The following is a 26,512-nucleotide window of genomic DNA, read 5'->3' on the forward strand; positions in this document are numbered from 1 at the left end:
ATTTGATTTAAAACACTATAACATTAACTCAGTTTACAATGTCTGCATCTATCAGTCTTTTAAACTTTAAGTAAGGTATAAACCCAAGAGCTGGTTTGATGGCAAGGTGAACTGAATAGGAGAGTAGTAAGGAAGGGGAGGGAGATTTGGGGGAAGCTGACTTCCTGTGCTTTGTCTTATCCTTTTCCCTTTAAAATCAAAATGTTCACTCAGCCTTCTTACTCTCTATAAAGAAGTAGGGCCTTGCGCTTCCCTGGTGGTGCAGTGGTTGAGAGTCCGCCTGCCGATGCAGGGGACACGGGTTCGTGACCCGGTCCGGGAAGATCCCACATGCCGCGGAGCGGCTGGGCCCGTGAGCCATGGTCGCTGAGCCTGCGCGTCCGGAGCCTGTGCTCCGCAGCGGGAGAGGCCACAACAGTGAGAGGCCCGCGTACTGCAAAAAAAAAAGAAGTAGGGCCTCTATAAAGGAACTTTATTCCTTCCCTTGGGCAAACAGGAGCAGGGGCGCCCTGAATGCATGCATGTCGCCACAGTGACAGTGGGGGATACGCGACAATGCTTCAGGAAATGAGTTCTTTAAGAAAAGTCAAATGGAAAATGGGTGGCCTCAGCTCACTGCCTTCACACGCAACGGCCTTAATATTTTAGATGGTGAGGAAGACGAGAGCAAATCTGACATGCTGTAGGCAGTGTCTGCTAGCAAAAAAATCTGACTTTCAATAAAAATACTTAATTCTGGGCTTCCCTGGTGGCGCAGTGGTTGAGAGTCCGCCTGCCGATGCAGGGGACACGGGTTCGTGCCCCGGTCCGGGAAGATCCCACATGCCGCGGAGCGGCTGGGCCCGTGAGCCATGGCCGCTGAGCCTGCGCGTCCGGAGCCTGTGCTCCGCAACGGGAGAGGCCACAACAGTGAGAGGCCCGCGTACCGCAAAAAAAAAAAAAAAAAAAAAAAAAAAAAAAAAAAAAAAAAAAAAAACTTAATTCTGTGAGACCCCCCCAAAAAAAGATGGAGAGCCAGAGTAAAGGGGATAAAAATAGTTCACATTTTAGTATATGTTGTATGTGTCAGTCTTATTTGGTGCAATTTCTGCATCTCTGTACAAAATAATATCGTCTCGTTCTTTCCCCAAAACTCATGTTTTTAAATTAAAAAATAGCTTTTAAAAAAAGCAGTGGTGGTTACTTTTGAAGGTTCTTGACTGAGAAGAGAGCACGTGGGAATGTTCTGGGGTGATGGGAATATTCTAAATCTGGTCTGGGTGCTTGTCAAACAGGTGCATATAGATGCAAAAAGGTATCACGCTGTAACTTAAGATTTGTGTATTTTTACTGTGTATAATATATACTTCAATGAAAAGGAAAAAAATAAGTAAAAGGCAAGTCTGAGTTTTAGGCCTGCAGATGTGTGGTACACTAGACATCATAAAGTATGGGCTCTGCTGGCCATGAAAGAACTGATTAGATCTTTCCAATCGCTTCCCATTTGCTCAGCGGATGACGTGATTTAGCAAAGTGGGGAGCTGTTAACTTGACTCCTTGTTATTGGCACCCATTGAGTTCCCATACAAAACCTACCTAGAAAGGAAATTAGAAAAATAAATAAGGAAGAAGGGAAATACCCACTGAGTTCTCACCTGAGACAAAATTCAGAGAGAGTTTCATGCTCATTGGGAATTTCTCTCACGGGGGTTTTCCGTGGCTGTTAATAGTTTTGACCCCAAGAATTCTGGGTCCCTATAGGATTGTTAGGTCTGCCACAAAGGCAGAAATATTATGTCTGAAGCCTCTTCCCCCTAAATAAACGTGAAAAGTTCACTTCACAGAATTGTATTCAGCAAATCTATGATTAAGAATACTAAAATTGGGTTGTTTCCAATAGCAAACAAAATAGAACTGAATTTCCTATTGCATGTTTTTAAGCTGCATTCATTTTTGCTATTATTATTTTCTAATTTCTCAAAAGTAAACTTTTCAAAATCATAATGAAATTTCCAGGTTTTCTAGTTTTGATTCACTTAAACTATACACATGCCCTCTGATTATTTTTATATGATGAACATATTTTTGTTTGATGTAAATATTTCCTCTTTAAAAAAATAGAAAAGAATAAATAGATTCTTACTGTGTTAGTAACAGTTTTAAACCCACAGAACCTTTTGAGATTCCCCTCCCTTAATAAAGTGTCAAATTTTTAAAATTTTTTGATTACTAGAGATTTTCATTTTGATTCTTTTACTCTTCCCTTACTTTAAAGAGTTCATGGCATTGATCTCAATAAAATAAAACCTCAAAAAAAAGTCTTTATGCTGTGAAGAAATTTAAATATCTTTAACTATATTTACACTGCTATCTCTAAATGAACTCCACAACTGACAAAAATTATTTTTCCTGTCTAAAGTGTTATTTTAACTCAGACGTTTAGAACCCAAAACTATTGTTTTTCCTTTAGAAACATGGTATTTGTGTTCTCAGAATAGCTCAGAGAAGGTAGGTAATTTATTTAGCAATGAAGGTGAAATACTGTATGTTTATGGCAAAATTTTAATAATAATAATATAATTATAATATAGCAAAACAATATTGAATAAAACATAATTTTACCCTTCAGATATTCTTTAAAGAAAGGCATGTTCAATTACATAAAGACAGCCTACATGTCTTTATGTAGAATAGCCTACACTTGTCAATATAGATAATGCAGAATGAACAGAGTTAAAAAAAATATGAATCATCCCACCAACCAGAAATATCTACTCTTAATATAGTGTTGTGTTTACTTCCAATATTGAAAACATATTTACATAATTGAGATTATACTGCACTGTTTTGTATCTTGCTTTTCCCAGTCACTGTTGTATTTTGATGATTTTGAAGATTGTCAGCATGGATTCTTTGTCTAACCTCACTTCAAATCCCAAACCTTTTCCTTCTTTAAAATAACTGGGGGGCTTCCCTGGTGGCGCAGTGGTTGCGAGTCCGCCTGCCGATGCGGGGGGCGCGGGTTCGTGCCCCGGTCTGGGAGGATCCCGCGTGCCGCGGAGCGGCTGGGCCTGTGAGCCATGGCCGCTGGGCCTGCGCGTTCGGAGCCTGTGCTCCGCGACGGGAGAGGCCACAGCAGTGAGAAGCCCGCGTAACGCAAAAAAAATAAAAATAAAAAAAAAATAACTGGGCCACTCTTTTTTTAATTTTGTCTTGGCTTGTATAGAAGGTATAACATGAAGCTGAGAAAGGAAAGAGAAGGGAACCAGGAGGGGAGAGCATGACAGGAAGGGAGAGTTTAGGTAATGGTGTAAGAGTCAGAAGGGTCTATGGATAGAAAGGATGTTTGAGAGAAAATGAACAGAACTTGGAGCAGTGAACTTCAGAATAACATGGATTCTAGTATCAGAGCTAAATGGCAAGAAGCATCATTTGATCCTATCCCATCATTTGGTGAGGATGCATGTTTATTGAGTTTAAGATCTTGCTTTGGGGACAGAGACAGTTGGAGGCAGTACTTGAAAGGGAACACAGGTCTGCCGATTCTCAACTTAATTTCCTCCCTTGAATCTCTGAGGTATAGAAAAACTGAAGAGCAAGAGGTGTGTACTATTTCCTTGAGGACTAATAAAGGAAATAGTAGAAAAGAGGTGGTGGCTTAATCAATATCCTGATAAAAGACTTGATCAGAGCTGGCTGGAGCTTGGAAAGTTAAGGAAATGGGGAGCACAGTAGTCCCCCCAGGGTGCAGAGAGGAGAAGACTATGTATTTATACAAGCCACCATCCTCAAATGGTTTGGTTTTGTTTTTTTTTTAGATCAAGGATTACCCGCTCCGGATTTGTCAAAATTCTAGAATGAATGCTACAATGTACAACTGACCTATCCATGTAGTTAGCAAATGAAAAGATATTGAAGTTTTTGCTCACCTGATGGAAGGAGAATACTTATCATAACCAATTATGCTTATCACATCATTTATTGTCCTTGAAGCAAAGCCCACCTGTCCAATTCTACAGCAGTATAAACTTTACATCTTTTGGACATCAGTGTGTGTAAGAAGAGCCCACGGTTCTTGTTACACTATTTCTCAGTGCTCTTCTTGATTCTAGAATAAACTTGAGACCAGTGCCACTGGGGAGATGAGACTCAGAGGCTGGAAGATGGGAAATGGAGAGTGAGGGGTTACAGCAAAATTCTATAGTATTTTAAAAATTTACCAATGACTACTGTTGATTTGAAAATTAGAAAGCATTGTCCTGAGTGAGAGCTGAGACTCCATTACTTGAATCAGTGTCACTCTGCTTAATGCCAAATGTATTTTTGGTTTGCTTCTCAAGAACCAGACCTCAAAAATTAAAAACTTGTTTTTAAAATTTTTTTTCTCTGCTAAGGCTCACCTTGACCTTATCCTGTCCCATGGACTTGAAGAATTTTCCAATGGATGTCCAGACGTGTACAATGCAGCTGGAGAGTTGTAAGTCACTACTACTGAAATGACCACCTGCTTGTTTTAAACAATGACCTGGTTCTTTCAATGTGTCATTAAGGAGAAAAACCCCGTAAGACTCATTCTCTACCTACTTAACAACTCCCGAGGTCCTTAAGGGAAGGACAAGCAAAAGTGTGTGTGCATGTCTTATATCCAATAGAGAGAAGACCATTTTTCAAGGTAAAATGCCAAATAACTTGCCCTTCCTCAAAAAATGAGCCTGGGGCCTCCCTGGTGGCGCAGTGGTTGAGAGTCCGCCTGCCGATGCAGGGGATACGGGTTCGTGCCCCGGTCTGGGAGGATCCCATATACCGCGGAGCGGCTGGGCCCGTGAGCCATGGCTGCTGAGCCTGTGCATCCGGAGCCTGTGCTCCGCAACGGGAGAGGCCACAACAGTGAGAGGCCCGCGTACCACAAAAAAAAAAAAAAAAAAAAAAAAAAAAAAAAAAAAAAAAAAAAAAAAAAAAAAAAAATGAGCCTGATTTAGTAAGCTTTTCTTTGAAATGAAAATGTCTCCTGGGAAAATTAAGATTATTAGTCATTTAACCTGTATAATGAATCGCATTCTAGTCAGAAAATTGTATCTCCTTCTATCTTATGCTTGTATAGACCTTCACCCCAAAGGAATTTTGGCAGGAAGGGATAACTGATTTGAGGACAAGACGCAGGGGCCTTAGCCAGAGGAGGATGCAAAAATGAGGGGCATGAGATGGTAAGGAATAAAGGCATCTCCCTTAGATGAGCAATGGATATACAAAGGCCTGGTGAAGGGAATAGAAAAATGCTACTACTTTGTCCCCTTTATGCCATGGCCCTGACGCCACTGAAATCTTTGACATGTGCCGTAAGTTGCTGATGCCTCCAAGGTAATGGGATTTTTAGACAGGAGACATGAAATTTTTTCTGGCTTGCTCTGTCAGTTTCTCTGTTTGTAAAATGCAGAGAATAATAAGTGCTACTGACCTACAGGGATGTTAGGAGATTTAATGAGGCAGGGGCAAGAAAATACTTTTAACTTCTTGGTTTAGAAAAATAACAAATGTAAAAAGACATATCAACTATTATTAAAAAAGAGGCGGTGACAGGGTTTCCTTCTGATCATTTAAAATCACTGTAGATTTCCCTTGAAACTTCCTACAGAAATAAACAAAATAATGAAACATCTTTGTTTGAGGAAGTTGTCAGGAATAAAATGAGAATTTCTGGTTTACAGTAGGCTTTATGTATTCATCTTTTCCCTATCGCCCCTTCTCTTGAGAAGACAGCTGAGAAAAACTTTTTCCTACATAATGATTCCTTCTTTGTGACTTCTCTACTGCTCCCAACTCTCCCCTGACTCAACCCAACACTTAGTTTCTCTATAAAACAGCAACCATAGCTGTCATCTGAGGCTCCTCCAAGGCTTAAAAACTCCAATTAGTAAATATGCTTGGCCCTTGCATATTTAGAAGTGATGAAATCAAAGAAGCAGTGATGTGTTTACCACTGACTTTGACTGTGAAGGGTGGGAACTGCTCTTTACTTTTCTACCCTCATGTTACGTCCTCCTTCCCCACATCTTTACCTCTTGTGTTTGCCCCCAGCTGGGGTTTCCGGGTGGCTGACAAGGACTATTATTGTAGTGGTCAGCAAGAAGCTGACCAGATAAGAATAGGGGGTGTTTGGCAAGCTTCTAGTATTTGGTGGAGATACCCCAGAAGGGCTCATGCAGCACTGATGTGGAAGAGATAGGGTTGGCCATTCTCTTTATGGACCATCAATGCTTATACGAAGTCCCCTTTGTGATTCCTTGCTTGTTTTTATTTTCTGGCTTTGAATGGAAAAGGTGGCCCAAAGAAAGAGGAAAGTAGATTCCAATTAACTTTGCCATTGATTTCTGGGTAGCTTTGGTGAGTCACCACCTTGCAGTAAACAAGAATAAGAATCTATAAACTTAATAAACTTGCTGAGCTTACTGGCCAGCCAAAACCTCACATAATAACCCTTGCCCTCCTCAATCTCCTTTTAGAGTTCAAATATCACAAATAAAGAAAGAAGGGAGAGAACTGATGCCTGAAAAAAGAGTAGCCTTCATTTCCGGGGTGTAAAAAACCCAGAAGCCCTTGACATAATGACCTAGTTAGCAGGAGCTTGGAGACTAAGTGCTAACTTTGGTTACTAAACTGATAACAATTTTACTCTCGATGGTTCAAAAGTCACATAACAATATGATTTTATACAACAGAGAATCTGTTTTACTTTATATTAACCATTGTGATGTGTGGGCCCCTTTAGCAAGACACTAGCACAAATGAATATGCTTGATTTGCATATCTCACAGCTTCCTCTTAGGTTACCTGCCTATAGCCTTCCCCGCTTGCTAAAGTAACTGAGGATTGACCATAAGGACTTGAACATAAACTTTCTCAAAACAAAGCTAATAGACCCTAGGAGAGGGGCCATGTTTGCAATGGAAATATTTTAAGCAGGCCTGTGATAAATCCATCCTCTTTTTTTTTTTTAAAAAAAGGAATGCTTTTCATTTGAAATACTAAGACTGGTGCCATGAACTGCATTGTCTTAATGGATATCCACAGACACAACTCTTTAAAGTAAAGACAGTCTTCAAAGGATTTTTGTTTGTTTACTTGCTTGTTCTTCAGAAACATTTAGTGGATAGAGTGGGCAGAAGAAACATGGACTTTATAAATTCCATTCTCCCATTACACAGAAAAAAAATCATTCAGAAATAGCTTGCTGTCTTCCATTTCTTTGGCTCCAGTGACATGTAGTTGTCATGATGATTGCAGCTCTTTTATTAAAAAATGCTCTTGAATTGATTGAGCATGTCGCTTTAGATGATTTCCTTGTTTGTTTCTTTACATGGCTAGACTTTCAAGCTTTCTTGGAAAGACGCATTCAATTTTTTACTATGATTTGTTTACTCCAGTTGGGTACACGATGAATGACCTGATATTTGAGTGGTTAAGTGATGGTCCAGTTCAAGTTGCTGAAGGATTGACCCTGCCTCAGTTCATTTTGAAAGAAGAGAAGGAGCTCGGCTACTGCACAAAGCACTACAACACTGGTAAGTTTCCTGTGAGCTGCTAAACCCAAGGGGGCTCCACCTGCCACTTGGAGTATATATCCCATCACCTTAATTGCTGCATATTTACCAAGAAAGTGGAGCTATAAGGCACCGTCCTGGGCTTGGCTCAAAATCCCCCAACACATAAGATGCCTATATCCTTTCGAACAGGTCAGGGAGCCCAACAGATAATTTTTCCAAAAGAGAGAGAGAAGGAAAGAGATTTGGGGATCTTTTGCTGTTCTCTTGCTGACCATCTACTATCACATGAGTCTGAGGAAAAGTGTATGAGACCTTGTAAATGGTGCCGGAAGTGTATGAATTCTGGCCCATTCCCAGTATCCATTCTTGACGTTAGCTCCTCGGGTCAATTTGCACTGTCTGCCTTAGTGGAAGACAGAAATAATAACATAGGTCTTTGCAAGCCCAGAAATACAGCTGTTGTACTCCCCAGTCCTATAGACAGCGTGCATGAAAATCAGCTTGCGGGGAGTCAACTGGCTCTAAAGTCACGCATTGTCTGTGGTGCTGACAGACACATGGGGCAGGGGGAGAATGTGAGGTAGTGGCAACAAGCGGGCATCTGTCGTTCCCTGGAAGATTACGCCCGCCGAGGAAAGTTGATAGCTTTTCCTATGAACGTCCTTGTCTTTGATGCCACACAGCTGATCAAGGAGAGGCAGTCAAGACATGATGGTTTGCTCAGTGACTGCTCTGGTCCATGAACACTTGTTCCAGAAGTCAACAATGCTTCCTATGAAATAACTAAAACCTGACTCTAAGGTGTTCTTCCTGGCCAAGAAGAACTCAACCCTACCTCATAATTTGTGTGAGCGAAGCCAAATTACCTTCTGGGTTTCTAACTCCAAGCCAATTAAAGAGGAAGGAAAGTGGTAAGGGGCAGTAACATCTGTCTCTTAATAGTATGTTACAAGTTTTAATATCTTTATATGCACTCTATTTTATAGGCAATGCAACACTGTAAACAGATTCTAGGAATATTCTAAATGTCCTCAAGCAATCACCCAGGAGGTTATGAAATTTTTACAGTGACTAGATTATATTCATGGTTTCTACAAATGTATATTTTTCTTTTGCTATTGGTAACACAAAGATAGATACACAATTATCCAAATCCTTTAGGAGCCCCATGTAAACTTTACTACTTAGGAAGGAATGGTTTCAACTATTTCATATTATATGTTATATATTATATGCTGTGTAGTATATGCTATGCATATATGCTGTAGGTTATATATTATATCCTATATATGACATACTATAACCCCCACAAAACATGAATATTTTCTTTCCAATGGATAGTCTAGAAAATTCTGAAGCTCTGTCAGGCTGCAACAAGCACAGATTTGAAAATTAAGTATGCCACATGGTTTTGGTCCAGTGACTCTTTAGATCACTCGTTCTCACACTGTCATTTCCATTACGGGTTGAGTTGGAAAAGAGTTGAATTGGGTGTGTAGTGTCAGCGTTTTGTGCAATCTTTCAAATCTATCTTTAACGCTCCTTTTTAATATAAATAAAGTGGGAGGCTGGAATGGGAAGGATAAATTCAAATTGGATTTTAAATCATCACTTCCTGTTTCCAGGAAAGTTTACCTGCATCGAGGTTAAGTTTCACCTGGAACGCCAGATGGGCTATTACTTGATCCAGATGTACATCCCCAGTCTGTTGATAGTCATTTTGTCCTGGGTCTCTTTTTGGATAAACATGGATGCAGCCCCTGCCAGAGTTGCACTGGGCATCACGACAGTCTTAACGATGACCACCCAGAGTTCAGGCTCCAGGGCATCTCTGCCAAAGGTAAGAAATCTCCTCACTTGACAACAAGTGACCTGAGAGGTTTGTCAAAGGTCTTACGGGCTGGAGAATTCTGTGAAGACAGAAATGTTTGCTACCCTGCGGCACTGTTGGAAATGCAAATGCAGTAAGAAGAGAATGGAGAGCTGAGTTTGAGAGTTAGAGCTCTGAGGACATGGGGGATCTTCATAATCAGATCAATTAGGGGAAAGGAGATTCAGGGTTGAGAGAGAAGAGGAATGAGTGGAGGCAGAAACATGTCTCAGGAATTCTAAGAAGCCCTTGAGTACTTTGGACCTCGTGTTGTTTATGAGGCATGAAGCTTGCAGGAACTGGAGTAAGATTGATGCAACTTACGTTGTATTGTCAAGTAGTTACTGGGGAGGCTATTGTGATTCACATGCTCAGTGAAGTCATTTACAGTAATAAAAGATTGACTTAAGCTCCTGCAAATTTACACAGAAAAGCTATATGCGATGAGTATACATAAGAAATAAAGGTGCAGTATGAGGGTGCATCCAATCAGACACATGGATGTTTGCTATGCCTTAATTTACCTTCATGGCTAATAACACTACTATTTTGAGTGACACAGTTACCTAGAGAAGAACAGTGGACCCACTGAAGATGGTGAAAATTCTGGCTACTGTGGCAGGTTGACAGAGAAGTGTGGAGTGGATACTGGGGACAGAAAGACATTTTGTAGCACCCTGAATAAGAAATCATAATGGCTACATAATCTATTTTTATGTAAGAGCAGCCCTCTGCATTTGTAAATATTGCTTAAGCAAGTAATGATAAATGTTCTGCTTGTGAAATGCCCCAGCACCCCAAAATGTGCCTATGTGTATTTCCCCCTTTCACTGAGTACACTGAGCCATTAGCCTCAATTTTCCAGGAATCTGAATTCAATTTAGTATTCAGTATACACTGTATCATACTGGTTTAGCAGTCCGTCCAAAACTCAGTTCCAGAAAATAACTGAGATGTAATCCCCTATCTTGGCTGGCTTGGGCTTATGTTCAGTTGTGCTGCAACTGACATGATGAGAAATGTTATATAATGCTCCACATTATATCCTATGTTGGAAGATAAGATGACGTACGGAAGAGGCCTGTGGCTATAATGGAGTCAGGTTGAATAGTGGGGAAATAGTTATACAAATTTTTCAAGTTCCATGCATCCAAAGATAAATATTAGATTTTGTATGCTAATAGAGAAAGGAATAGATCTGTCTCTGATACTTTTTTACTTTCTAGAATAACAAATAGTACGAAATACCTGTGTCATATTTCTGTTGGAATACAGATGTCAAAAATGGTAACAGCTTTTTTTTTTCAGCTACACAATCACAAATCAATATTGCCTAACACAAATTCTAATCCCCTCTGTACCTCCTTCCAAACAGGTTCATTTGATTATATCCCATTATTTATTAGCTACTGCTATCACTGTAATGCCATGCCATTAAACACCAGGACACACAAATATATTTTACATTTTACTAGACAGCTAAAGTACTGGTGGCACACTGCAAGCAGATAATGTGAAAACATAAGACATTTAGCCTCCAACTAGTCATTGCTGCCAAAAGAATAGTCATTTATTTTCAAAATGAGAGCTTGAGGTTTTTTACAAATTTGTTATTCATTCTTATTAGCCATTGTGATTTTACATGGTCAAAACTATTGTTAAAAACGAGATCAATCAAGACGGTAGAATAGGAAGACATGGAAGTCACCTCCCCCCATGAACACATCAAAAATACATCTACATGTGGAACAATTCTCATTGAAATCTAACTGGAAACTGGCAGAAAGATTCCTGTACAACCAAGGCTATAAGAAAGATACATATGGAATTGGGTAGGAAGGGAAGAAAAGCAATCAGGTCAGGACCTATGCCCCTGGGAGGGGACTCAGAGGAAAAGGGAGAACACACGAACAGACGCCCGTCTTGGGGAGTGCGCAGTGAGAACCACAATTGGAAGCCCAAGTCCTGGCATCCTACACAGAGAAGACAAGCCCCCTTGGCTGCTTGCAGGACCACTGGGACTAATAGGAGGGCTGGGGGAAGCCTGGACTCCGCTCCTGAGGAACATGCATGTGCACGAGTGCTTGTGCACTGGCCTGCCCCTGGGGCAGGGCAGAGAGGGTGGTGAGAGGACTGTGCCAGTGGCTGCCAAGTTTCCCACAACTGCCTCGGTGCATGCTCCAACAAAGCTTACTCCACGTCGCAGTGTGGTATGGAATCTAGGGCTGCCACAACCAGGGAAAAAACTTCGTCGTGGGATGCAGAGATGACCCAGTCCCAGGGCAGAGCCCGGGTGAGGCAGCAGTAGCCAGTGTTGGCGCTTACTCAAACGTCATATCAGAAGCAGCCCAGAACTCTGATGATGGCCACTCCCCCACAGCTTACTCCAATACACAAAGAGAGTCCACACCAGCCCCGCCTGCCCTGCAGTGCAGCTCCACAAAAGCGCAGGGGTGGCAGAGACTGGGGGAAGTGATTAGCAGTGAGGGACTAAGGGGACTTGGACCCGAGGCTGCATCTGAGCAGATCGAGGGAAATAACTGCTGGCACCTGTACTGGCAGCACATCGGAGACAGCTCAGACATCTGTCTGCGGCAAAAATGAGCCGAGACTCCACATGGGCCTCCCTTGCCTCAGCAATCCCCAGCTCTGGGGCAAAGGTCCCAGTGCTAGGAAAGGGGAAAGCAGACACTTAAAGGGAACAGAGCCAGATCAAGCCCAAGCCTCAGGGCTTCTACTCCAGCAACTTGGAGGGCAGTGATGGCCACTGAGCAGAAGGGAAGTCCCACCCCACACCCGGCTACATCTCTAGCCCCTCCATCTTCAGCCTCATGTCCTACCAAGGTGATAGCTACCAGCACATCCTGAGGAAAGACCTGGCTTATGTCCACATCAAATCTGCTCTCCCACCAAAGGCGTTAGGCACATACAGTCTAGAATATGAACACCCCTTCCAGACTGGAATAGGTAACTGTTTCATTTAAATTCATAGAGGCAAAGAAAGTTAAGCAAAATAATAAGGCAGAGGAGCTACTCTCAGCTGAAACAACAAGAGAAAACCACTAGGCACGTGGGCTTCAGTAGTTGAGGCATGTGGGCTCAGTAGTTGTGGCTCACAGTCTCTAGAGCACAGGCTCAGTAGTTGTGGCGCACGGGCTTAGTTGCTCCGCGGCATGTGGGATCTTCCCAGACCAGGGCTGGAAGCTGTGTCTCCTGCATTGGCAGGCGGATTCTTAAGCACTGCACCACCAGTGAAGTCCCTCTCACCACTTTTTTAAACATAGTATTGGAAGTCCTAGCAACAGCAAACAGACAAAAAATAAAAAACAAAGGAAGGAAGGAAGGGAGGGAGGGAGGGAGGGAAGGAGGGAGGAAGGAAGGAAGGAAGGAAGGAAGGAAGAGAGAAAGAAAGAACAAGCATCCAAATTGGAATAGAAGAAGTAAAACTGTCACCATTTGCAGATAACATGGCACTTTATAGAGAAAATCCTAAGGTCTCCACCAAAAAACTACTAGAACTAATAAATGAATTCAGAAAAGTTGTAGAATACAAGGTTAATATAGAGAAATCTGTTGCTTTTCTATATACTAATAATGAACTATCAGAAAGAGAAAGAAAAAAATCCTGTTTAAATCACATCAAAAAGAATAAAATACCTAGAAATAAAACTTAACAAAGGAGGTAAAAGACCTATACTATGAAAACTATAAAACATTGATGAAGGAAACTGAGGATGATACAAAGAAATGGAAAGATATGCCATGCTCTTGGATTGGAAGAATTAATATTGCTAAAACGGCAATACTACACAAAGCAATCTACAGATTTAATACAATCCCTATCAAAATACCCATGATAGTTTTCACAGATCTAGAACTAATAATCCTAAAATTTATATGGAATCACAAAAGACACCAAATTGCCAAAGCAATCTTGTGAATAAAAACAAAGCCGTGAAATCACCCTCCTTGACTTCAGATAATACAACAAAGCTACAGTAACCAAAACAGCATGGCACTGGCACAGAAACAGACACATATATCAATGGAACAGATTAGAGAGCCCATAAATAAACCCATACACCTATGGTCAATTATACAAAGTAGGCAAGAATATACAGTGGAGAAAAGACAGTCTCTTCTATAAGCGGTGGTGGGAAAACTGGACAGCTACATGTAAAAGAATGAGATTAGAACATTTCATCACATCATATATAAAAATAAACTCGAAATGGATTAAAGTCCTAAATGTAAGACCTGAAGCCATAAAACTCCTAGAAGAGAACACAGGCAGAACACGCTCTGACAAAGGGTACCAATATTTTTTTGGATCTGTCTCCTAAGGCAAAAGAAATAAAAGCAAAAATATACAAATGGAACCTAATTAAACTTAAAAGCTTTTGCACAGCAAAAGAAACCATCAACAAAACGAAAAGACAACTTACCAAATAGGAGAAAATATTTGCAAGTTATATGATCGACAAAGGGTTAATATCCAAAATAAATAAATAGCTCATACAACTCAATATCAAAAAGCAAACAACCGAAACAAAAAGTAGGGTAAAGACCTAAATAGACATTTTTCTAAAGAGGAAATGCAGATGGCCACCAGGCACATGAAAAGTTTCTCAGCATCACTAATCATCAGGGAAACGCAAATCAAAACCAAAATCACCTCACACCTGTCAGAATGGCTATCATCAAAAAGTCTACAAATAACAAATGTTGGTTGGTGAGGATGTGGGGAAAAGGGATTCACTGTACATTGTTGGTGGGAATGTAAATTTGTGCAGCCACTAGGGAAAACAATATAGAGATTCCTCAAAAAACTAAAAGTAGAACTACCATATGATCCAGCAATTCTACTCCTGGGTATAGATCCAGAAAAAATCAAAAACACTAATTCAAAAAGATACATGCACCCCAATGTTCATAACAGCACTATTTACAATAGGCAGGATATGGAAGCAACCCAAGTGTCAGTCAATAGACAAATGGATAAAGAAGATGTGGTATAAATATACAATGAAATATTACTCACCATATAAAAGAATGAAATTCTGCCATCTGCAGCAATGTGGCGGGAGCTAGAGAATATTATGCTTCATGAAATAAGTCATACAGAGAAAGACAAATACTGTATGATATCACTTAAATATGGGATCTTAAAAGTAAAATGAATGTATATAGAAAAACAGAAATGATCTAACAGATATAAAGAACAAACTAGTGGTTATCAGTGGGGAGAGGGAAGCAGGTGGGGGAAGACAGAAGTATGGGATTAAGAGATACAAACTACTATGTATAAAATAGATAAGCAACAAGGATATATTGTACCTCACAGGGAATTCTGGCCATAATTTTGTAATAAGTTTTAATGGAGTGTAATCTATAAAAATATTGAATCACTATGCTGGACACCTGAAACTAATATAATATTGTAAATCAACTATACTTCATTTTAAAAAAACTACTGTTAAATAAATGGTCACTGATTAGTGATCTTTGTATGAGAGGCAGTGAGAAACTCAGATAAACCAAAAGAGGGTATAATACAAAATCATTTTATATTCAGCTCTGAACTCATAATGGTTATCCTGTTGCCATCACAGGTTTACCTTCCTACGTGTTTTTCTTAGGCTATTATTAAACACGGTTGGCTCTCAACTGACTGTGGGGAGTTGTGACTCATATGGATAACAGTAAGAAAGGAAAATGGGATACAAAATGAGTCACGGAAAACAAATAATTACTTACACACATACACACGCATTCTAATTTATAAACATGGCCATCCCTGAGAAGGTGCTTCACTGTACTGATTGTACAGTTGCTCCATGGCCTAGGGCGACACCCTTTACAGAGTAGGCCTGCACACTGCATTTCCTAATCTATAACACGTAAGACATGCTTCTTTATATATACGATAGAAAACACAGAAAGTATCATTAACGTTAACCAGCCTGTATATAACTGTCGAGTGTTTTTTCCACGCGCGTTTGTAGGCAAACCCCCACACATGCACACACAGAAAACTTATATCAAACTTTTATACATTTCTATACTATGTCCTATTTCGCATGGCATTAAAAATCTATCATGACTATAATTTGCAGTAACTTAATAGTCTATTTGATATAGACTAAATAAATCATTTATTTTACCGTCTTGGATATTTCAGATTTTCTTTTTTTGCATTTGTGAGTATGATCATTATAAATATATCTGTATATGAGTTATATCTTTGTTTTAGATGACAAATGCTTATATTTTCTTAAATATTATTTTGCAATGGAAAAAAGAAGGAACTGAGGATGAGTAGAGTAAATGAGAGATGATCTGTGGGAAGAGGCTAAATGGGACGTATGTTCCTTTCAGGGAGAAACTTTGTCTTGTTTATCATGTTAACTTCAGCACCTAGAACAGTGTGACTTAGACTCGTTGATCAATAAATCCTCACCAGATGGATAAATAAATAAATTAATGAACAAGCATGTTCCCCCATGTGAAACCATGTAGAAGATATAGAGTAGGCTTGAAGCAGAATCTATGGGTAAAAGTTTTCCAGAAAAATATTAGGGCTCTAATGTATGGAATAATATCATAATACTGTGACATATACTATAGAAGAAAGGAATTTCTCTAAAGGAGTGTATCTCCCTTTTCAGAAGTTCTCAAGTAGACTTTGGGAAGTTAAGAATACATCCACGATGGTATCTTAATATTCTGAAACACAGACAGGCCTGTACCTAAATCTTAGCGCCTTCACTTCACTCAACCTCTCTAAGCCTGTTTCCTAATTTCTGAAATGAACATATTATTTTCTACCCCTTTCATAAATTAAATGAGGATAAAGTAGGGCATTATCTGCATACATTGTTGAGCTCAGTTTTTTTTTACATGGTAGGCAGTCAATTCCTTCTGGTTATTTGGTCATTTTTCCCTATCCATAATGTAATAGAAAAGACTGCTCCATGGGATGGGAGGTTGTATTAGAAGACTCATACAGGGCATTATGAATAGAAGACACCATGTTCTTTGGATGGCCCGTTATTTGCTTATAGTCATGCTGCCAATGTGATGAGCCAAAGTTTATCATATGTGTGCGTGTACATGTATGTGTGTATTTTTCATAGGTAGGCAGTTTATTGAATGGGTTAAGCTCTAGAGGGTCTGAATAAGCAATGGCTGTTTTTCTCCAATCACTGACATTAAACAGTTGGCTCTGTTTACCCTGTCCCTGGGGGACTTCAGGAAGATTCCATAGATTCTCAGTCACTACATATTATGTCATTAGACCCAGAATGAACAAATGTGTGTTTTACAATTTCATAGACACCTAAAATATTGGTGATAGATACTTTATGATAGTCCACTATCAGATTTTTAAAAAGTCATCTAGCCTGAAGCAAAACTTCATATTCTTTCCATCCCTTGCCCCCAGCTCAGGCCTGCCCTTTGGCTTGAAGATATGCAGTGAGGCAGGCACACTGTCTGTTCCTTCACAGTTCCTCCCCTTGCTTTTCCAATTCTCTTCCCCGCTCCTGTTGCTGAGTTCACCAGGCTGAGGGTAAAAGGGTGGATGGAAGAAAGTTGTATGTGACTCACGCTGTTGTATTCTAACTCTTGCCTTCTCTAATGGCAAGCCTCCAAATGCCAGCTTTCTTGTGAATTGAACTTGATTCCTTCGGAGATTTCTGGGGGGTCCCACATACCACGCCATCCCTGGATGAATAATGCACTCTGGCTGATGTCTTACAGTCTCCTCTTAGCTATTGTCTCCTAGCAGCATATTCCATACAGTTTCTTACTTGCAGGGCCTCCTTACTCAACTAGACAGCCCTCCTGGTTGGCACGCTTACAAGATTCACATCTGGCTATTTCCCACACCATTTATTTGGCCCACCAAGAACATGTGTTCTTGCCATGCTAAATAGTGGAAATGCAACTTAATTGTTAACCCTTCTGCCTTCACCCTTTCATCTTGGGTATTCCAGCTACCTACTGCCTTTGGAATTTATCCAGGTAAGAAAGAAGTACTAGTGTTCATATTTTCATACAAAACCCAACCTGCTGAGGACACACGACAGGTTCTCCTAAGAACTCTTTTACTCTCCAATTCCAGGGAAACTTGGAATCTCAGCAGCTCAGCAGGTATGACATGTGGAGGAGAGCTCTTCTCTTGCTGTGGTGGGGTGAACCACCTTCTCCCAACCCCCTTTAGGAGAGTACGGAAAATGCCATAGCGCTGTCAACACCCACAAATTCCATGACTTCAATTAATTCTTTTCAAATGTCTAGTCTTCCAGAATACAGGGTGTCGGGTAAAATGGTCTCTAGATAGCATTTCTTCTAGAAAGTCCTGCATCCTGCATGCGTATGTGTAGATTCTCCCTCCAGAGTGAGGCTTTAGTCGAAATCCCATTCCCATACTTACAAAATAAATAAACATACGTGATTTTAGAGTTTTAGCCCTATGAGGGCAAGGACTCTTGATTTTGTCCATGTTTACCTACCCACCACTTAGTATAACACCTGGCTCATAGGAGGTGCTCAGTAAAGAGTTGGTTAGTGAATGAATAAACAGTGTTGAAAAGCCTTGTAGTCAAGTGGTATTCCAGGTATAATTTAATTGGCAGTTCATTCATCCATCATTTATTCAACTAACATTTATTGAGCATCTCCTCTGGGCTATTCATTGTGCTAGGAGCTAGGGAAATCAAAGATAAAAAAAAAAAAAAAAACAGTCCTTGCCTCTGCCTCAGGGGCTTGTAATCTGGTATGCCAGAGACAGATACGTGGAATGGTGATTATTAAACAATGTGGAATATAAGGGCATCGATGAGGATGCCTAACATTATTAAATGGAGGAAGGGGAAATGGAGGGGGAGGAGGGAAGAGCAACAGGGGAAGGGAGTCAAAGAAGGAAGGAGCAGTGCTAGGAACATGGCCTGAAGGAGGGAGCCTGAGCTGAATCTATGAAGCAGACTAAACAGGTGGAGGAGGAGGAGGTAAAGGTCATTCCAGGCAATGAGGACTTTGCTCTTCATAATATTTGGGCTACACTTATAAAACAAGTTTTTCTAGAAGACAATCTGGGAAGGTTTCCAACATGCTTCATGAATTTTAAACACATTTCAAGTAAGAAACTTGTGTTTATTGATTCCAAGTTAATTCCCTGACTTCCTGCCAACCAAAGCTTTTTGTGGTTTTTGCTTGGTTTGGTCTGGTTTTGTTTGGTTTGGTGTTTAGAAGTTCAGTCTCTTCCCTCAATACAGAAAAATGAAATACTGGCATTATATCTGTTCCATAGGTACTTTCCCATTTGAAGCTATAAAATTTGTTTTTAAAATATACATCTTTATCAACCTCCAAGAAGCTGTTCTGCTGGTAATGTTCTAACAGTTTGGCGCATAAAACCCCTAGTGGCAGTTATCACCAACAGTTATCACCTGACTGTAATATTATCTTAAACCTGGAAATCCTTGGGACTTGGGACATTTTAAAGATTTAAATAGAAACAAACTCTGGCTTTTAAAAAGCTTAAAAAAAAAAAAAGACTGAAGGCTGGGTGTACTGTCGTCTTTCTAACCCACAGGAAAATATCAGGATGAACTGAAGAGAAGGCTGTGAGACATCAGGCAGGCTTTGAGTGTGGCCAAACGGAGCTGAACAATTCTTTTCCTTTACACTGTGTTTGTTATTATAGCTAAATGATTCGCAGCCACTCCTAAGTGTGTCTTGAGTCCCATTTGTGGCTACAGCCCAGAGGCTGTAGAGCTGAGAGCAAGCGTTGATAGGGGACAGTTGGGATGCAGTGTGTAGGTGACTCTCACAGGTCCATAACCATCTCCTTGGGGCAAACATCCAGAGGCATTATCTTTAGCCATTATTAACTGAAATGCCCTATTTCCTATATAAGGAAATTTTGCCTTACTTTTCAGCCATCTGGTCAACTAAGACCAGCTGGACCATTTCAAGAAGCTGCCAAACCCAGGACAGCTTGGAATTTAAAACAAAAGAGTCCTGCCATGTTTGGTCTTGCTTTATTCCCCATGAGAATGTTTCTATCTAGAAACTGCAGCAAGAGAAACTATGAAAGCAGTAAGACTGATACCTACAAAAGTTTTGAAGTAAGGATTTTGGGGGGATGTCTGTTTTAACTCTAAAAAATAAAGATGAATGCTCCTTGAATCAGGTACGTCCCCAGCTAGTTGGAATGAATTTCCTAGGAGAGATCGGTATTTCTGAAAGAGGTGGGTAACAATTCTGTTTTGTGAAATCAGGATTTTACTGAGTTCTTGGATAAAACATTGAAAAGTAACAAAGCCAAGCTTTGGCAAATTGATCTGCAGGCCTGCTTACTTCAACCAGATGTCTGTATACGTGGGAGACTTCATAAACTTTCCCTTCCGACATTTCCTGAGCCACAGCAAACTGAAGAGTCGTTGATGTAGTGACTGTGTGATAAAAATATGCAGAGATGATGTGTGCAAATTCTCTTGGGACAGAGCTGGAGCACTACTGGTACTTTAGTTCAAGAATGTTGTTGGCAGCTTTTACACGGAGCTGACAGTGGGAGAAGCTACCCAGGCTGTGCTTCCGCTCACCTCCTGGTGAGGCTTATAAATATTTTGGGGAGAGCATTTTGAGGTTCAGGATTATTTTGAACTCTCTTTCCATTTCACTAAAATGGGGAACTCCATCTGGGTCATATAACCTAAACGTCTTCGGTTCTTATAAATGCCACACAGTGAAGAAAAAATGAACTATTATGGAGCATGTACTACAAACTCAGGATATAGACATGAAGAAACAGACTAACATATACATAAAATAGGAGATTATAATTCAGTAAAGTAAGGGCAATGGGGTAGACTTTTAACAAAACTGGCTATAATAATTCCCTTCTCTGTATCCATACCCTTTGGGTAATAGCCCCCTCCCACGCTGACTGTCAACTTGACCATGTGACTTGCTTCAGCCAAAGGAACAATGGCAAATGTGACATAACCAGAGACTTGAAAAATGCTTGCACATTGTAGCTCACTTTCTCTTGCTGCTCTTGGGACCCTATGAACACCATCATGTGAAAAAAGCCAGGCTAGCCTGTTGAATGATGAGAGACAAACAACCCAGTTGTTCAATTACCAAGATGGCAGCCAGCTAACTGCCACTTTCCTGCTCATTACTCCAGGCACACTGGCCTCCTTGCTGTTTTCCCAATATGCCAGGTACATGCTGTCATCTCTGGGCCTTTGCAATGACTGTTCTCTGTGCCTGGAATGCTCTGACCCCCCAGATATTCACATGACTAACTTCTCTACCTTTTCCAAGTCTTTATTTAAACCTTATCTTCTCAATAATGCCCGTTCTAGCCATTATCCCTTCACCCATGCCCTCATCCACACCCTGACCCAACTCAACTTTTTGATTTGTTTCCCCACTGTATTTTATCACCTTAGAGCAACACTGATTCATATCAAATTCTATTACGGATTGTCTTTATTTTATACTGTCTGTTTCCTTTACCTTGAATATGAACTCCATGAAAGCAAAGATCTTCATCCGGCTTGCTCCCTATAACAGCACCTAGCCTGTAGTATATGCTCAATAAATGTTTGTTGATTGAATTAATGAATAAATACATCTCTAACGTCTAGTCACTGAGAAAAATCCATCTAACCTTTCTCTAGAAGACAGAACAAATAAAAGGGAAACCATATAGCCAGGGGCCCATCTTTCCTTAACTGGCTATTCTTTACCACCAAGAATCCTGGCTACCTACAGTATGTCACTCTAACAGAATATCATTTTTATAAAGTTTTACTTCTCTGACAGATTGTATCAAGTAGTGTTATATTCATTTTTCTTTGACAGCTATTTCTTATACAGTAATATAACCAAAGAAACAATAATAAAGCGGCAATGGTTTAGATGAGAGGGCATCCAGACAGACTATTTTTATCTCAGTTTTGCTTCCTCAGCACCATCACAACCAATTTGGAGGTTTCTCAATGTGTCGATGCAAGTGCCCATTTCCGCTTCCAGCTCCTCCAGTTTGTTTGGATGCAAATATATTCTCTGAATTCTGATAAAGGCGTCCAGAGCTCTCCTCAGCTGAACTCTCTACAGCCACTCTGGGCCAGAGGTGAAGCCCTCATACTCTTCCATAGGGGTACAATCATCAGAAAATACCCCCTTTTCTTTACCTAACAAGAACCAAGTGGGTTTTGCTTTCCTCTGATTTTAATGTGTCATTAAAAAGTATCTGTGCATCTGAACTTAAGGATTGCTTTGGACTGCATCATCATCTAGGACTTGAGAAGCCCTGAGCTCCAATCTGAAGCAAACTGCATGATATGCCTAAAGCAAACCATTTTCCATACCTAATGGAAAAAAAGGGGGTGACCCCAGTTTGCTTTCCAAAATTGACCATGCCTTAAGGAAACTGGAATATCCAAATATTTTCCAAACTACACAGGAACTGATAAAATCTAAAACTTTTGTGTTGTTAGCAGAAGGGGTCCCAGCAATCCTGTTAGGGATGGGAAAACTGATGCCTAGGAGGTTAATTCACTTTCAATCTTTCAAGATCTGCTTGAAGTAGATGCCACTTCTTACATGAAGCCCTCATGGATCCATCAAATATAAATGGCCTCTCTTCCCTACCTCCATGGTACTTTGTGTCTTATATCAGTCATTGCATTCAGACTTGTGGCTTAGTGATTAGGGCCTTATGTACTTGCTCTAATGTTTTGTAAACTCTTTGTGGAGAGGACCAAGTATTGTTCAACTCTGAATGACCTGAGTGACTTACACAGAAGAGGCCCTCAGTAGTTATTATTATAAGGGGACTGTGTTCAATGGTTCCTGATGTTCTGTGATTGGAGTAGGAATAAGTGCAGGAGCTTAACTGGCCTGATAAGGAAGTGTCCGTAAAGCAGGGGCCTCAACCTTTGCTGCACATTTGAATCAGCAGAGATTTTAAAGCTTTTCCATACTCCACCACAGATAAATTAAACTATCTGGCAGTAGGGTTCAGGCATCAGCATTTTTTAAAGCTGCTTTTAATGCGTAGCCAGGGTTGAGAACTGTGGCTCTAAATTTTGTTGTCTTGGGAAGTGTTTTCACTGTGTATCATTTGTCGGAATATAGATGCGTTTAAACTTCATGACAACACTATAAACTACATATTATTATTATCATCACTTTGTAGAGGAGGATACTAAGGCACAGAGGGGTTAAGTAAGTAGCTCAAGTTCCCACAGAGCTAGACTTGAATCCAGGCAGTTGAGTCTGAGTTGGTATGGTTCATCTCTTGGCCACACCACCTCCCGTTGTTAACGGTTACCGAGTTTCTTCAACATGCCCAGCACTGTACTAAAAGCTTTACGTAGGTTATCTCACAGCAAACATCTGAGGTAAGTATTGATACAACTTCGCATCACCAATTTACAGGTAGGGAAACTGAAACATCAAGAGGTTGAGCAATTTGCCCACAGTTATGTTGCTAGCAAGTAAAGAACCAAGATTGAAACCACTGGTCAATTCAAATCCTCTCAGAGGAAGAACTAAGAATTTTAAGTTTCATCACATTGTCCGTACCGTGCTAATTACAGGTGGAAACTTTTGAGTGTGAGATAAGTTATTTTCCAGGCTCTGTAATCCCTGTCTTTTGGCTCGCAGATTGCATTCACTGTGTATTACATGCAGTTGGCAACTTTGTTCACCATTCTGATGAAGAGACAATGTTTGCCTGATTGCCCTTTCTCTTTCATATTAAGAATAACACAATGATTCCTGAGGCTTCTGTTACACATTCATCCTCAACAGACTTTCTAACTGAACTCAGTTGCTGTTTATTGCTTGTACCAGCTGTAGCCATTTGAACCATCATTTGCATCAGTGTGATTATGTTAAGAGCCCAACCTGGTAGAGGCTATTATCCATCACTTAAGGGCAAGTAAAAAGGTTGAAGGAAAGCAGATTGGATGACCATGAGCAATAAAATGGTTAAATAAATTGTGGCCTATTCATACAATGAAATACTAGATGGAAATAAAAATGTAAGAACTGCAGTCACACATAACAACAGAGATCAATCTCTCAAATCTTACATTAAGGAAAAGTTAACAATCATAAAAAAATAATCACAGGCAAAATTCATCTATGGCGTCCCAACTAGAATTCTGGTAGGATTTGGGAAGTAGCGTGGGACTAGTGATGGGGATGGACCATGAGGGGCTGAGCTTCAGGGGGCAAGAAATGTTATATTTCTTGACCTGGGTGGCAATTAGATGGGCATGTTCATTTTGTGGTCATTCACTGAACTGGACAGTTGTGATCCTGGTGCTTTTTTTCTCCACTATGAATGGGACATCTTGTTTATAAAAAGATGAATAAAGGTTGTTTGGTAAAGCAAAGAAATACAGGTTCCCTAAATAAACTTAGAGGAACATTTTAGCACAAGCCCATTCTTTCTCCTTCTCTTTTTTTGATCCTGGTACTTTTAAATGTTTTATTAAAGAAGTTAAAAAACCCAGATTGCACCAATAATGAATAAATAATAGAGGATACTCATACACTTTAGGCAGTTTCCTCCTCTTCCTTTTTCAGAATGAAAACAACAAAAGCTGATACTAATTGACTCTAGGTTCCAGACCTGCTACTAAGTGCTTTTCATTTATGTATTATTTAATCTTCTCAACAACCCTATGAGCTAGATACTATTGGTCCCATTTTCTAGATACGTAAATTGAGACTCAAGGTTATACAACTAATAAGTACCAAAGCCAGAATTCAAACTTAATTGGACCTCAACTCTATTCCTGTCTTACTTTATAGTCACTAATGTCCCTTCAGCCTTTAAAATGGATGTCCTTTATGCCTGTTGCAGTTTATACACTTGAGGGTTGATTGATGGGACTCAAAGAATTCAGTAACCTAGAGATTCCTTCCATATTCTTAAATTATGGTTCACAGTTTGGAGTAATCATAGTGAGTCTTCCATACAGTTCTGAACTCGCCCTGGAACAGTCCCACCCTTTATTTTGCTTTCCACTGCTGTTTTCTGCTCACTTCCTAAACAATCCTTTCTTATGGAAAGGGAAATTAGCACCTTTCTGTCATCGGAGAGAATCTGAAGGTACAAGATACTAAACAGAAATTGGTATCTATGAATGTTTCTTGCCCCCATGCAACCCTAATTAAAAGAGGAATTGAAACAGGAATTAACATTTTGTAATTGGCTCACGTAGAAGACCATTCCCCATAAACCATACATTTTATTGTTGGTTCTAAATCATATACGTGGATTTCTCTTTTGGGGAGACTCCAGAGAAAGGATGCTCTGCAAATATGGAAATATGTATTATAGGATTAGTTTGTACTCATTCATTCAGTTTATTTACTCTTCATGGTATATCCTGTATTCTAAGATCCTTTTTTTCCCCTATTTTCACAGCTTTGAGTTTGGGTTGTAGCTTAAAATGGAAGACAAATCAGTTTAATTGGAGATGTTTTTCTTTCTTAGTGCTGTGTAAAATAATGGTGCATCTTATAGTCACTGACATCTTAGATTTAATGAACTACTATACTGAACTTCAGGAGCCAACCATTATGCTTGGCACTGGGCATACAGAAGTGAGTAAAACAGATGTGCTCCCCACTCTCATATCCCACTGGAGTGACAAATACTGAGCATGGAATTAGCTGATAATGCTTGTTAAGAAGTAATTTTGGCTGCCATGGGAGCATGTAACAAGTAAATGGGTGCTTGTCCAAGTGTCAGAGGAGACTCTTCCCAAGGAAGTGAAGTTCGAGCGGGATGTGAAGGCTAAGTAAGAGGTGCCTAGATGAAGGTGACCAAGGATGATCCCAGAGGAAGAAAGAGCTGGCCTGCAGGATTTGAGGCTGGAAAGAGCCGGTGAACTTCAGGGAATTAGAAAGAAAGAAAACCTGACTAGAATGTAGAAAACTAAAGGGGAAGTGGCAAACACAAAGCCACCCAGGTCACACAGGGCCTTGTAGGCCTCAGTAACATGTTTGAGTTTTCTGACCGTAAGGATATGACATGATCTATCTTTTTAAAAGGCTATGATGACCACTCTGCGGACTAAGATTTGAGAGGGGCCAGGGTGGATGTAGGGAGACTAGTTGGGGAACAATAGCAATAACAAGGGAGAGATGACTTGGATAGGGTGTTGGCTATGGGAATAAAGAGAAATGGATAAATTTGAGATAAATTTTGGAGGTAGAATTGGACATGGTAAGAAACATATGACCATATGTAAGGAATTGGTGGAGACAGAAATGGAGCCAAAGTCAACGACTGGAGGACAACTCATCCTAAGGGAATTAAAAATGAGGGCCTAGACGCTTGAACCTAGGAAAACATCTCAGGATTGGAAGAAGTATGATTGGAAGGTGTTTTGAGTACAGCCTGGGATTTGTAACTCAGACGTGAGTACTAGGGAAGGAAGGCTGTGAGAAGCCATGGAAAGCCTCCTCCACAAAGCCCTGGGAGCACAAGCAGCACTGACTTGTAGCTAACATATCAAAGAGTCGTGTCATTGGGTGCCAAAGCATACTTCCCAATTAGGGGTTATCGGCAGAGCACAGTGGATTGAGTAGTGCTCGTGTGAACCAGAGAAGGAGCAGGAGAGTCCATGGCCTATGGTTGGCATCAACAGGAAACAGTAACTGCCTCCCCACTTCTGTGACACCACTAACCTGTCAGGTTCATGACCATTAGCCCTTAGCAGAAAACCCCACCCAGGGGTTTCTTAACTGGGATGTTTAGAATATTCACATTTAATAGGATTATTGATAAGGTTAGATTTAAATCTATCATCTTATTATTCATCTTTTATTTGTCACCTCTATTCTTTAACCTTTTCCCTCTTTCACTCCCTTCTTTTGGATATAGTACCTTAGAGTGTTGTATGTGATATCTTTTGTTGGCCTGTTGTCCATGCTCTTTTTGTATTATTTTTGTGATTGCTTTAAGGTTTATAATATAAATCTTCAACTCATCAAAGTCTACCTTCAACGAATACTATATTCCTTCTCATATAGTACAACAGTCCTACAAAGCAAACTTCCATTTCGTCTCATACAG

At 40.2% G+C, this 26,512-nt stretch overlaps 1 protein-coding gene across 2 annotated transcripts in view; it reads left to right on the forward strand.

The window, feature by feature from the left end:
• GLRA2 (glycine receptor alpha 2) overlaps positions 1–26,512 on the forward strand; it is a gene marked incomplete at both ends in the record, with an annotated part of 187,293 nt that overhangs the window by 66,959 nt on the left and 93,822 nt on the right. For both annotated transcript variants that reach the window (XM_079727445.1, XM_079727444.1), the window contains 3 exons: positions 4,374–4,456; positions 7,401–7,538; positions 9,146–9,360. In XM_079727445.1, coding sequence (XP_079583571.1) covers positions 4,374–4,456; positions 7,401–7,538; positions 9,146–9,360 — 436 coding nt within the window. The remainder of the gene's footprint in view (positions 1–4,373; positions 4,457–7,400; positions 7,539–9,145; positions 9,361–26,512) is intronic.

The sequence above is a fragment of the Hyperoodon ampullatus genome (genome assembly GCF_949752795.1).
Source record: "Hyperoodon ampullatus genome assembly, chromosome: X".
In the NCBI taxonomy this organism is placed as follows: Eukaryota; Metazoa; Chordata; class Mammalia; order Artiodactyla; family Ziphiidae; genus Hyperoodon; species Hyperoodon ampullatus.